General features: G+C 41.5%; 1 protein-coding gene across 9 annotated transcripts in view; it reads right to left on the reverse strand.

Annotated features, from left to right (window-relative positions):
* Positions 1-13,957, reverse strand: part of LOC124717006 (zinc finger protein 239-like) — a 303,476-nt gene that overhangs the window by 271,935 nt on the left and 17,584 nt on the right. For 8 of the 9 annotated variants that reach the window (XR_007005695.1, XM_047243641.1, XM_047243637.1 and 5 more), the window contains exon 2: positions 1,577-1,639. Coding sequence is in view for 8 of the 9 variants with exons in the window: in XM_047243641.1 (XP_047099597.1) it covers positions 1,577-1,639 (63 nt within the window). In the remaining variant the exon portion in view is untranslated. Of the gene's footprint in view, positions 1-1,576; positions 1,640-9,341; positions 9,473-13,957 lie in introns of all 9 variants that reach the window. The other variant, XM_047243635.1, reaches the window with a different exon arrangement.

Below are 13,957 nucleotides of genomic sequence, written 5' to 3' on the forward strand. Positions count from 1 at the left end.
TTTCCCACTGATTTGTATCAGTGCCTACTCCCACCCAATTTCTGTAATTAATTTGTGTCTTATCACAGATAATGTTTACACACGATGACACACCGGCACATTTTCGCATCAGTGTGTGTGAACGTCTGGGGCACACATTTAGGAGTACTGTAATGGTCACAGAGGCCCCACATACTGCCCTCCTCATTACCCAGACCACAATCCCCCAGGCTTCTGATTATTAAAGAAATTGGTCTACATTGCTCCGTTCAACATTATGCATACACCACAGGATACTGTCTTCATTGTATGCCAGCACGTACAATGAAAGGGTCAACTTCAAAGGGAGTGTGATTCCCAGTTCCGAAGGGCAAGGGATGCATTGTCATGAATGGCCATCACACTGAGCCCCTCTTAAGAACAAATTTTCTGATCTCATGAAGTATTTGAGAGGAATTCTGGTTTCTGTAACTACAAAAATAAACTAAAAACTTGTTATTTGAACCAAAAGAAATAAAAACAGCATAGCTTAAAAGAACTATGACAAGCTGTAGACTGCATAGCAGACTTAAAGCTACTAGCATAAACATGCAGTAGCTCCATGTGAGAAAGAAAACAAACAAACTCACTGAAGATCGCACAAAAATTACTGAAACATGTCTGGGTGGAAACAAAGCTACAAATGTGTTTTTCATAAGGCAGAATTCCTCTCAAATTTTCTTAGCAAACACAGAAAAAAGAGGAAATGCAGCAGTCACAAGATGATTAGCTTAGTAATCAAGTTTTTCTGAACCCACATTTACTGAACTCATTTTCTTGTTTCACTCAATATACTACAACTGAAATTATTTGATACTTTTTTTACATCCTGTATATTGTACGTACTGGCTTGTTCAAGCTACAAGTAACTTATGCACCTATCTACAGAAGATGTATACTACAAATAAAAGATAATTAGTACATTAATGCTATCAAACTGTAAAAACAGAGTGCTCCAACACTACCATTTTTTAAAGATTTCTGGAGTGTGAAATTACGAAGAAACTTGTTGAGTGAGGAAATCAATTGGTGGATTAACCAAAAAAATTAATAATAATTAAGTTTGCTGTTGCAAACTGACAAAACAAGATAGTAGTGAAGTTTTAGAACATGAAGTGAAAATGGCCTCTAAGCAACACACCAATCAAGCAAACTGGTGAACGGCATGTTATGCTGACAGGCCATATAATGTAAATCATGCCACTTTGTTGGGTCCAAATCTGAAGGAGCGTGGATATGCATTTTGTAACTTTTGGATCTAAAATAATAATGAAGAAAATCACTCACACTTGTACCACATTTTCAAAAAATTAGTGACTCACTTACGACAGCTAATAGGTGCCAAAACAAGTCTGAGTAACATAAGACTGAAGATGGTTGATGACAGTGCCAATCAATAATTTATATCTGAAATACTGTGATGTGTCTGTGCTGGATAATAATCCATTTTAATGAGACTTACTCTTTTTACTTTCTTGATGAAACTGTTGCCACTTTTATTTTTTTACTAGCTGCCTGAATGTTAATAAACATAACTGCTCACATTAATATTACTTACTGGCTCTTGTTTGATGAATGTTGTATCACAGAAAAAACTTTCATGTCTTGCCGGTGCCGTCATCTGAAAAAAGAAAAACCTGTAAGTGAAGACAAATTACAAAGAACAACCTGAGGCTAAATTGTGCACCATAAAAAGAAAGAGTATAAAATGATAACTTCAGAGACTTTACTGGTCTCATACAGACACGATTTTATGTTTGTTTGTGTGACCATCTTCTGCAGCAGCTGTTAAAATCTATTACTATTGGTTATCAATCTTGAGCTGACTGCAATTCAACTAAAAAGAATTACACCAGACGCATTTCGCTTTTATTTATAAAGTATCTTCCATGATTATTCTGTAAATTGGATACATATGTTTGCACATATTTGGTTCTTTTAGGTTAAAAACAGTGTTTTATTCATAACATTGGTGTGCAAGTTACTTACAATGTTCCTTTATATATTCTGCTCCTTCCCTCCTTGCTAGCAGTGGCAGACATCAATTCACATTTGCACTTAGCAGTTTTTGCCATTCTGCAGTATTTATTGCACTGTGTTATTTACACTTCACTTTTGAAAACCGTTTCTCATTCCGCACAGTGTTTACGTCTGTACGTCTGTTTTTGTTCATGCTGCAGGTGCTGCCAACCAGTGAAGCTACATTTGTGTGTGTGTGTGTGTGTGTGTGTGTGTGTGTGTGTGTGTGTGTGTGTGTGTGTAAATTTGTGTAATTGTCTTGCATGTTGGGTAGAGACTTGAGAAGACTGGAGTTAGGTTGATATTTTCCTTTTTCTTTTTCTTTTTTGGGATGGTGGAGGTGGAGGGGTGGGGGGGGGGGGGGGGGGGCATGTAGTGGGGATGTACCTGGATGGTGATTATAGGACAGAATCTGGGAGGAGATGGTAGTGATAAATGGAGCAAATGGTTATATGTGTTATTTAATGTTCTATTAAGTAGTCAGTCAGTTTAAAGAGCATGTGGTTTGCCAAGTTGGTGTGATCATTTATCAGTTGTTTCTTTTCTGTTATAGTTTTTTCAATGTGGTAGTTTTCTTGTAAGGTGAGTAGGTGTTCCCCCCCCCCCCCCCCCCCTCATGATTTACACATCTGTGTGTCTGGCTGTAATTTTATGTTGGTGTAAGTGTTCAGCAAAAGTTGAATAATTTGTGCTATACTTCTGTGCTATTACATGTTGTTTGTATCTTGAGTCCAATGTCTTCCTGGTTTGGCCTAAGTATTTTCCATCACACGTTTTGGATTTCAGTTGGTATACCCCTGATTTCTGATAGAGATCAGCTTTTCCTATTGTTTTTTGGATGTGTTTCTGAACTGAGTTGTTTGTTTGGTGGGCTATTTTTATGCCTTGTTTTTTTTTTTTTTAAATATTAGATATTCTGGGTGTGTATTTGTGGTTATATGTTATGATGTACCATCTTTTACTTTCCGTTTGTTTCACAGTTTGTGTTGTTCTTATTCTTTTATTTTGTGTCTTTATTTGTGTAGGATTTTGTCCTTGTGCTGATGACAGCTGGATCTTTGTTCTTTCCTGTTTCTTTATTTTCTTGTTCAGATTTGTCAATATTTTCTGTTTGCATCCACCGTTTTTGGTTATTTGTATTATGGTAGTCATTTCATTTTTGTAATTGTCTGTAGCTGATGGTACTGTGTTAAGTATGTGGAACATGTACTTAAGTGCTGCCTGCTTTTGAGAACTGGGGTGTTGTGATGTCTCATGGATAATTGTGTCTGTTGTCAGTTTTCAGTACATGTCAAATGTGTGTTGGTTGTTTTGAATCTTTAAGGGGATCTCAAGGAACTTAACTGTCTATTTTAATTTTTCTGTACTGTAAAATGTATCTTATCATGAACAGAATTCATGTCTGTGAGTAACTGGTCAACTTTATTGCTTGGTTTATCTATCAGGCACAAGATGTCAACCATATATCTAATCCAGTATTGGCGTCGTACCAATCTGGCACTATTTTGTTAAATAAAATCTGTTCTACATGGTTCATAAATATGTTTGCTATGGTTCCAGACACTGGGGATCCCATTAGTAATCCCTCACTTAGTAAATAGAATTCATTATTGAACTGAAAATAGTTCTGTTCCTGTTATTATAATGAATTCCATTCTATTCTATTCTATTCACAAAGAGAAGCATTACCAATGGGACCCCCAGTGTCTAGAACCATAGCAGCTATATTTATGTATCATGCAGAACACATTATACAGTGCCAAATACTGTAGGTACTATATCCTATACCGGATTAGATGAAAACTGACAAAAACAGACACAACTATACAGGAGACATCACAACACGCCAGTTCTCAAAAGCAGGCAGCACTAAAATACATGCTCCACAGTCTAATCACAGTACCATTAGATACAGAAAATTACAAGAAAATGAACACCATGATACAAATAACCATAAACAGAGGATACAAACAGAAATTAGTAACAAAGCTGAACAAGAAAATCAAGAAACAGGAAAGAAAAAACACCCAGCTGTCATCACACACAAATAAATACAAAAATACAAGAACAGTAACAACACAAACTGTGAAACAAACAGAAAGTAAAAGACGGTACACAATAAAATATAACCACAAGTACACATCGAGAATATCTAATATTTTCAAAAAAAAAACAAGGCATAAAAATAGCCCAGCAAACAAACAACTCAGTTCAGGAACGCATCCAAAAAACAATAGGCAAAGCTGATCTCTATCAGAAATCAGGGATATATCAAAACATGTGATGGAAAATACTTAGGCCAAACCAGGAAGACATTGGACTCAAGATACAAACAACATGTAACAGCACAGAAGTATAGCACAAATTATTCAACTTTTACTGAACACTTACACCAACATAAAATTACAGCCAGACACACAGATGTGTAAATCATGAAAGGGGGGGGGGGGGGGGGACACCTACTCACCTTACAAGAAAACTACCACATCGAAAAAACCATAACAGAAAAGAAACAACTGATAAATGATCACACCAACTTGGCAAACCACATGCTCTTTAAACTGACTGACTACTTAATAGAACATTAAATTTGCTCCATTTATCACTACCATCTCCTCCCAGATTCTGTCCTATAATCACCATCCAGGTATCCAGGTACATCCCCAATAGACGCTCGCTCGCCGCCCCCCCCCCCCCCCCCCCCCCACACGCACACACATGCCCCACCCATGAAAAGTAAATGTCAACCCGACCTCAGTCCTCTCACATCTCTAACATACAAGAACATTTCAGAACTTTTCACTAACTTGCGCACATATGCACACATACAAAGTAGTTTCTTTGGTTGGCAACACAAAACAATGTGAACGAAAATAAACATACACGAGTAAACACTGTTACGGTGGATTGAGAAACAGTTTACAAAAGTGAAGTGTAAATAATGCAGCGCAAAAAATATGGCAGAATGGCAAAAACTGCCAAGTGCAAATGCAAATCGAAATCTTTTGATATCAACCGCTGCTATCAAGGAGGGAAGGAGCAGAATATGTACAGAAACACCATAAGTGACTTGCGCCCCATGAACCATGGACCATACCGCTGGTGGGAAAGCTTGCGTGCCTCAGCGATACAGATAGCCGTACCATAGGTGCAACCACAATGGAGGGGTATCTGTTGAGAGGGCAGACAAATGTGTCGTTCCTGAAGAGGGGCAGCAGCCTTTCCAGTAGTTGCAGGGGCAACAGTATGGATGATTGACTGATCTGGCCTCTTAACATTAACCAAAACTGTCTTGCTGTGTTGGTACTGTGAACGGCTGAAAGCAAGGGGAAACTACAGATGTAATTGCTCCTGATTGCGTGCAGCTTTATTGTGTGGTTACATGATGGCATCCTCTTGGGTAAAATATTCCAGAGGTAAAATAGTCCCCCATTTGGATCTCTGTGTGGGGACTACTCAGGAGGATGTCATTATCAGGAGAAACAAAATTGGCTTTCTATGGATCAGTGCATGGAATGTCAGATCCCTTAATTGGGTAGGAAGTTTAGAAAATTTAAAAAGGGAAATGTTTAAAATTAGATGTAGTGGGTTTATGGGTGCGAGGAGAAGGCGGGAGGTTGGTTGGTTGGTTTGTTTGTTTGTTTTAGGGTGCAAAAACAACTGGAGTCATACACACCCAAGTCAAAACTATAGAACACAAAGAGGGAGAGGAGTTACAAAATGACTATATGTCAGTCCCAACTGACATAATAGAAGACACCTAAAAACAGCTATGAGCGAAAAGGGCTAAAAATGACACCATACAGAAACGGAGGTCCAAAACTAAAAATTAAATGGCCTTCGCCATAAGACACGGTCAACAGCCCGCACATCATTTGCTGAAATGGCCGATAATGCAGATGGCGAACCCAAACGGGAAAGTAAATGGTTAAAAATTGGGCATTCCATCAGGAAGTGGCAGACAGTTATGGCTAAAAAAGCAGTGCCCAATATGCAACCGAGTTAAAATAACCTCCTCCCAGCAGGAGGGCCAAGAGGAGGTTGACCAAGCCACTGGAAGAGGTTTAATAAGCCAGAGCTTATTCCTGTGAAGGGAGGGCCATTGGCAATGCCAAAGGAAAACCACCTCCTGACTACCGGCAACACAGATCATTGGAGGGAACATAGGTGCTCACCGGCTGACGTACGAGGACTGCAACTTTGACAGCAGCGTCAGCAGCCTCATTTCCTGGCAGACCGACATGACCAGGGACCCACAGAAACATCACACTGCCTCCACCAAGAGTGAGCAGTTGACAGTTTTCCTGGACTTGCTGCACTAAGGCATGGGCAGTGTACAGCGCACGTAGACTTTGAAGGGTACTGAGTGAATCTGAGCAGAAGACGCAATTGAAAAGGCTGTGTCGCCAGATGTACTTTGTAGCCTGATACAGGGTGAAAAGCTCAGGTGTAAATATTGAGTGGCGTGCCAGAAGTCAATATTGAAAGACACAGGTGCCAATGATGAAGACACACCCGACCACCATGGTCAGTCCGAGAGCCATCAGTGTAGACAAAGGTATTATCAAGAAGATCCATGGAAAGGTCGTGAAACTGAAGGTGATAGACCAAGGCTGGAGTAGTGTCCTTAAGAAGTGAATGAAGGCCATGGTTAGCATGAGCTGCTTCATGAAGCCAAGGTTGTGAAGGATTCACACCCACCGGGTAAGGTTCAGGTAGTGTGAAGTTAAACCGCCATAGCAAGTGCTGAAAGTGGACTTCAGGAGGTAACAGAAGAAGAAGGATGACCCCCATACTGACAAAGAAATCATCAAAGAAGGAGGCATAGGATGGGTGGCCATGCATGGCAAACAAACGGCATGCATACCTGCTGAGGAAAAAGTCACAATGGTAGGACAGGAGTAGTTCATCAGCTTTGGCATACAGACACTCATCTGAGCACCCATGGCCGAATGGATGCCACGATAGTGGATAGTGTTGAGACAGCATAAGTGGGATGGGTGTGAAGATGCATAAACAAAGCACCCATAGTCTAGTTTCGAATTGACAAGGAACTGGTAGACACTGAGGAGCATGGTTCGATCGGCACCCCAGGAGGCACCATTGACAACACGTAGGACATTGAGGAGCCACATACTGTCAGGTAAGATACATGGGAAGACCAAGAGAGTTTCCTATCGAGCATGAGTCCCAGGAATTTCATAGTTTAAATGAACAGAAGGGCAACAGGCCCAACGTGCAAAGATGGTAGGAGAAACCACTTGTGTCATCAGAAATTCATACAGATAGTTCTGTCAGTGGAAAAGGGAAAATCATTGTCAATGCTGCAGAAGTAAAGATGATCAAGACACTGCTGAAAATGTCGCTCAGTGAAACAGGTCCATGGAGAACTGCAATAGTGGCAAAATAGTCAACATATAGAAATGGGAAATGATTGTGAGCAAGACACAAAGTATTTTTTCAATCTCCTCAGAATGTTCAATCTATATTGTAGCAATGGAAATGTCACACATGATGGAGCATGTATAGATAACATCATTGTTAACTTTGATAGGGATTTGTACACTGTCAGTATTGTAGGTGGGGGATTTGCAGACCATGATCCAATACTCCTCACACTCAACCAAAACAAAACTGAAGGACTCCCCTCCAACACAGGTGCCAATGCTAAGGAAAAGGTAATGTGGGTTAGAGGGCAGAAGGAAGAATTAGTAAACCAGTTCATTTAGAAACTCTGAGATATTAAGTGGGACTGTATATATAACTGTCAAGTGGGAATAAATAAAACTGAAACTGCTTTCGAGAACTTCATTAAAATTTATTTAGATTTGTGGTATTCTTGTTCTCCTCTTATAAAAATCAATCATAAAAGCCAGCCTATAAAGAAAAACATTAAGTGGTACACAGATGAACTTACCAATATGAAGGAAAATATGTTATCATTGTACCACGTGTATAAAAATTCTCTTAAATATGGAACGGAGCAGAAAGATGAACTGTACACAGCGTATCTTGAATGTAAGAGAACCTACAAAACTAAGCTTAGAATGGCAAAAAGAACAGCATACAAAAGATACATTGAAGGGGCTTCTACTAAGTGCAAAGCTGCATGGAATGTTGTTGCACAAGAGCATTGCAGGAATGATGAACATAGCATAGCTCTTGACCCGGATAAAGTTAATTGTTTTTTCATGGACTCTGTAAGTGATATTAGGAACAAAATTGAAACAACAACCACTAATGCAAGTGATCTACTTAAGCAACAACAATCTGCAAAAAATACCTTTAAATGGAGGACAATCACACCCACTGAGATTACAAAGGTAAATTACATAATTAAAAAAACAGTGCATATAATTAGTGAACCATTGGCCTTTCTGTTTAATAGGTGTCTAGAGTTTGGAGTCTATCCTACAACTCTAAAAATATCGAAAGTTATCCCAGTGTATAAAAAAGGGGACAAAAATGGTCTCAAAAATTACCAGCCAGTTTCAATAGTTCCCATTTTCTCGAAAATATTTGAATTTCTTATTTATAACCAACTAAACTACTACTTTGAGTCACATAACTTACTCTCTAATAGTCAATTTGGCTTCCGCAAGGAAAGAAATACCACCACTGCTGTTCTTTCAATTGTGAATGAAGTAAGAACAGCCTTCGAGAATAAGAATAAAGCCTCACTTCTTTTATGTGATTTAAGTAAGGCATTTGACTGCAATTCTCATGATATCTTACTTACTAAACTCGAATTCTATGGCATACAAGACTCTGCATTGGCAGTAATTGAATCATACCTAAACAATAGGAAGCAGTTTGCCTCTGTCAGAAACAGAGACTCACAATTACTAGAAGTTAAGACGGGAGTCCCACAAGGTTCTGTCCTTGGGCCCTTCTTTTTTATAATTGCAGTCAATGATTTACCCCATTGTATCCCCAACACTGCTATTTGTTATGCTGATGAGACAACTTTGCTTGCTCAGCATGAGAACATATCAGTCACGAGAAAATATCAGTTCCACAAGATACGGTGCAAGATGGCCTGGAAGCAGCACTAAATTGGTTCTCATCAAATACACTGCTTTGCAATCCCGATAAAAACCACAGATTATACTAGGATTGTCAAAAGAGGTAGAGGTGAAAGCAGTTAAAATTCTAGGAATTCATGTAAACTAAGTTAACATGGGAAACACACATCAACCACACCTGCGCAAAATTGTCTCGAGTTATGTATTTAATGTAGAAACTGAGGAGCCTGGTGACAAAAGAATATTTAAGAGTTATTTATTTTGGACTCTTTCAGTCACATATAGAGTATGGATTGCTGATATGGAGACACTCTCTTCACATCACTGAAGGTCTAAAAATTCAGAAGAAAGTGATAAGGGCAATGAGCAACTCTGGTAGATCAGAGCACTGCCGGCCACTGTTCATTCAGCTGAAAATATTAACAGTTATTAATCTTAATATATACGCCTCAGCATTGTATGCAAAAACAATATAGCAGATTTTGAAATGAGGGAAAACATACACCACCATAATACCAGAGGCAAAACAAAATGAGACATATCTAGGTGCTGGCTGACAAGAACAGGGAATTTCCATCTAATCAAAAGTCTAAAAATATTTAATAAACTTCCATTTTCTTCTCGGTCAGCTCACATAAGTAGCTTCAGGAGCAAGCTACTAAACTGGTTACTAATCAATCCTTTTTACAATATAACATAATTTATGAATATAAAATCAATCGACATTAATTTTCAAGGATTTCATTATGTGATGTCACTGAATGTATTTATCTTATGTTATGGTGTATGTTATCATCTATGGGCACTATTTGCAATGCTCATTTAGCTTTAAGGTACTATTCAAGGAAAATGTTATATGATATCCATGTAAATTTCCTATTCCCCCTCAGGTGGTCAATGGTGAATAAAGAATCTGAATCTGAACAAAAATGGAGCTGGAGATGCCCGGTGGGAGACAGGCTGTGATAGGGTTAATGATGATAGCAAAGAGGAAGGCACTCAGGACAGGCACATTGTTTTCCTGGATGCAGGTGTCAGACAAGGCAGAACCCACGTGAACCTTGAAAACTTGATCTTGTAAAAATGCCTGAAGGAAACAGGGTGGGCAACCACAGAAGCCCCACGAACAAAGAGTACAGAGGATACCAGTTCTCCAGCAGGTGTCACAGGCATTCTCCAAATCGAAAAACATGGCCACAGTCTGGGATTTCTGCAAAAAACAATTCATGATGGGTAGACAAAGTAACAAGATGGTCAACTGCAGAATGCTGTGCTCAAAATCCACAATGTGCATTCGTCAGTAAATTGCGAGACTCAATCCACCATACCAGCCAGGCATGAATCAAACATTCCATCACTTTGCAAATGCAGCTGATAAGAGAGATTGGGCAGGAACTAGAAGGACGGTTTTTGTTCTTACTGGGCTTAGGTATGGGTATGACGGTGGCTTCGTGCCAGCATCCGGGAAATGTGCCCTCTGCCCAGATGTGGTTCTGTGTCTTAAGCAGAAAGTGCTTGCCCGCAAAAGAAAGGTGCTGTAACATCTGAAAGTGGATGGCGTCCGGCCCTGGGGCAGAGAAACAGGATGAACTGAGAGCATGATTGAGCTCCCTCATAGTAAAGGCGGCATTGTAGCACTCACAATTCGGACAAGAGAAAGGTATCGCCCGAGCCGCCTCCGCTCATTTCCAATGGAGGGTGATAGTGGGAAGAGCTCGAAACTTCTGCAAAATGGTGGCACAAGGTGTTGGAGACAGCAATAAGGTCCACAATAACATTGTCTGCTATTGTGAGGCTGGAAATTGGGGAATGGATCTTGATCCCAGAGAGTTGTCGGAGGTTGGCCCACACAAAAGAGGAAGGGGTGGGACTGTTAAAAGAAGTAGTGAATGAGATCCAGCTAGCTCATTTGCTATCCCTAAGAACGTGATGAAACTTAGAATGCATCTGTTTATAATTAACGCAGTTTGCCATAATAGGATAATGGTTAAAAACGCGGAGAGCACATCTCCGTGCACGAATTGCATCGTGCCATTCCTCCGTACACCATGGGACTATGACATGACGTGGTAAAGAGGAAGTGCGAGGAATGGAATGTTCTGCAGCAGTAAGGATAACATTGATGAGATAGTCCAGCTAGTCATCACAATTGGGGAAATCTTGTTCTTCGAAGGTCACCAAGGAGGAGTAAAACTGCCAGTCAGCCTTAGCAAGCTGCCATTTGGGCGTGCACGTGGATGGTGTAGGAGTCAGCAAACTCAGAGCACGCAGGAAATGATCACTTGAGTAAGTGTCAGAAAGAACGGACCACGCTACACGTTGGGCAAGTTGGGCAGTGCAAAAGGATAGGTCCAAACGGGAATAGGTGTGCAAGGAGTCGTAAAGGAAAGTGGGTGCTCCAGTGTTAAGGCAGAAGAGGTTAAGTTGGTTAAGAAGGTCAGCCAAGAGGGCACCTCTCTGACAGGTCCTGGAAGAATCCCAAAGGGGATGATGTGTATTAAAGTCACTGAGTAGCAAAAATGGGGGACATAGCTGCCCAATAAGCTGAAGACAGTCTGCCCTGGTGACATCAAATGACGGAGGTACATAAATGGTACAGAGAGAAAAAGTCAGGCAGGGAAGGGAAAAACGAACTGCAGCAGCTTGAAGATGGGTAGTCAGGGAGATGGGCTGACTATGAATGTCATCCTGTATGAGCAGCATGACGCTTCCATGAGATGGAATGCGGACCTCAGGGGGAAGGTCAAAACCAACAGGTATGAAATGTGAAAGTCCAAAGCAGTTGTGAGGGCGCAATTTCGTTTCCTGAAGGCAGAGTGATGCTAAAAGCAGCCATAAATCCTCTTTGTAGGACCAAAGGCCATAAACATTCCATTGGAGGACAGTCATGAGGAGAAAGAGATGTGGGGGTGTCAATTCGGTGGCCACAGAGCGACAGCCGGTGTAGAGTCGCTGCTACAGGGCACAGGAGCAGGTGGATGCTGGGGGTCCACAGAAGCATCAGCTTGCTTATGTGGTCGGTCCATTGAGTCCAACACTGAAAAACAGCCGGGTTAAGGTACCACTTGGTGACACCATTGATCAGGATCTTCAAGTTGGTGAAGGACAAGACTGTTTGCCTTTGGCGGACTTCTTTGAGTGTTTCCGGTTAGAGAAAGACTCGGGTGTTGTTTGGCTGGAGGGAGGGAGGAAGTCTTCATGGGAGTACTCCTTTCCTGCTCACTGGTTGTGTAGCTGGTGGCTTCATCCCTTGAGGCGAGAGTTTGATGGTTTGTTGCACAGCGGCATGGGGGGATGGCAATGCTACCTTGGCAATGGGCGATTTGTCACATCCTCGGAGCTGAATTTGAGGTCGCATGTCTGCGTGGCCATGTCCTTCATGGAGCGAGGAGTAACAAGAACAGAACTATAGGTGTCACACAGGAGAACACAGGGTTTGCGACTAGCCAGTAACTTCCGAGCTACTGGGTAAAGCACTTTTTCCTTTACCCAGATCTCTTTGACAGCCCACTCATCAAGATACACAGGACAATCCAGGAGGTGGCGGCATGGCCGCCATTGCAGCTGATACAGCGGGGAGGAGGAGGTGAACAATCACTCTCGTGTGCATCCCTAACACAGGTTACACATTTGGCTGGATGTCGACAAGATGTTCTAGTGTGGTTGAAATGATGACACTGGTAGCAGCGCATTGGGTTCAGAATGTACGACCGGACTGTGATAATTTCATAGCCTGCTTTGATCTCAGATGGCAGTACCACTCTATCAAAGGTGAGGAAAAGAGTGCGGGTGGGCACCACAGAGGAATCTACCTTTTTCATTACATGACAGACAGTAATGACACCCTGATCAGAGAGGTAACATTGGATTTCAGCCTCAGTTAGACCATCGAGCAGCCTGGTGTAAATTACACCACGGGAAGAATTCAAAGTTCTATGAGCCTCGACACAAAAAGGGTAGCCATGGAGAAGCAAGGCAGCAAGCGGTAGTTGTGCTTGAGAATCAGAGGCAGTCTCCAAAAGCATTCCGTAAACAAGAGCAGGATTTCACAGGGCCAGCAACTCCATCAGTACCTTTCTGAATAATAAACAGATTTACTGTGGCGAAGGACTGACCATCTTCAGTACGCGAGACCATGAGGAACTGTGGTGCAGTGGGAAGGCTCTTAAAATCAGTACCCTCATTACGTTTACATTCCGTAGGTGTTGACTGGGAAGATGATTGAGTCTGCGAGAAAATCCCACAAGATTACCCATGTCTCTGATTGCGCGCTCCTTCCAATTGGGGGCTCCCTTCACAAGGGGGCACACACACCTTAGGTGGTTGTTCACACATTAAGTCACACCTCCCAAACATCTGACAGAGGGACCAATCAGCAATTTGGGAAGGTTGCAACTCGTCGCTTCTCCCTGGGGCTGTCCTGTACCAGGAGTACGTGGGAACCCTACCCATCAACCTTGGGCTGGGAATTATGCATTACCCAGTCACCTGTTACATGCCAGACATGTGGGCCAGCCTTCAAGAGCACACAGGGAGGAAGAAGAAAAAGAGAAACCTCAAATGCTGAAGTGGAGGAACAAGAGGAGAATGGAAACAAAGAAAGGAAAAAGGGCGTGAAAACAAAAGTGGGACTGTTCTTATGTCAACGACAGACAGTGCAGAATATTCCCAATATCATCCTAGACATGTTCCCCAATGGAGGGGAAAAAGAATAGCAAGAGGACAGATATGAAGCATGGAATGGAAAATACACTGCAAAGGCTGGGGCCCCATGGTAGCCAAGCACAAACTCGCCAAAGAGTGGTGAGCCCCCTGGAGGGAGGGAATTTGATTTATTGGTATATATTAGGAACGTGTGATTCATCTGTAAAGGAGCATGCATATGGAACACTAGT

Source organism: Schistocerca piceifrons, chromosome 9 (genome assembly GCF_021461385.2).
Source record: "Schistocerca piceifrons isolate TAMUIC-IGC-003096 chromosome 9, iqSchPice1.1, whole genome shotgun sequence".
NCBI classification, from domain to species: Eukaryota; Metazoa; Arthropoda; class Insecta; order Orthoptera; family Acrididae; genus Schistocerca; species Schistocerca piceifrons.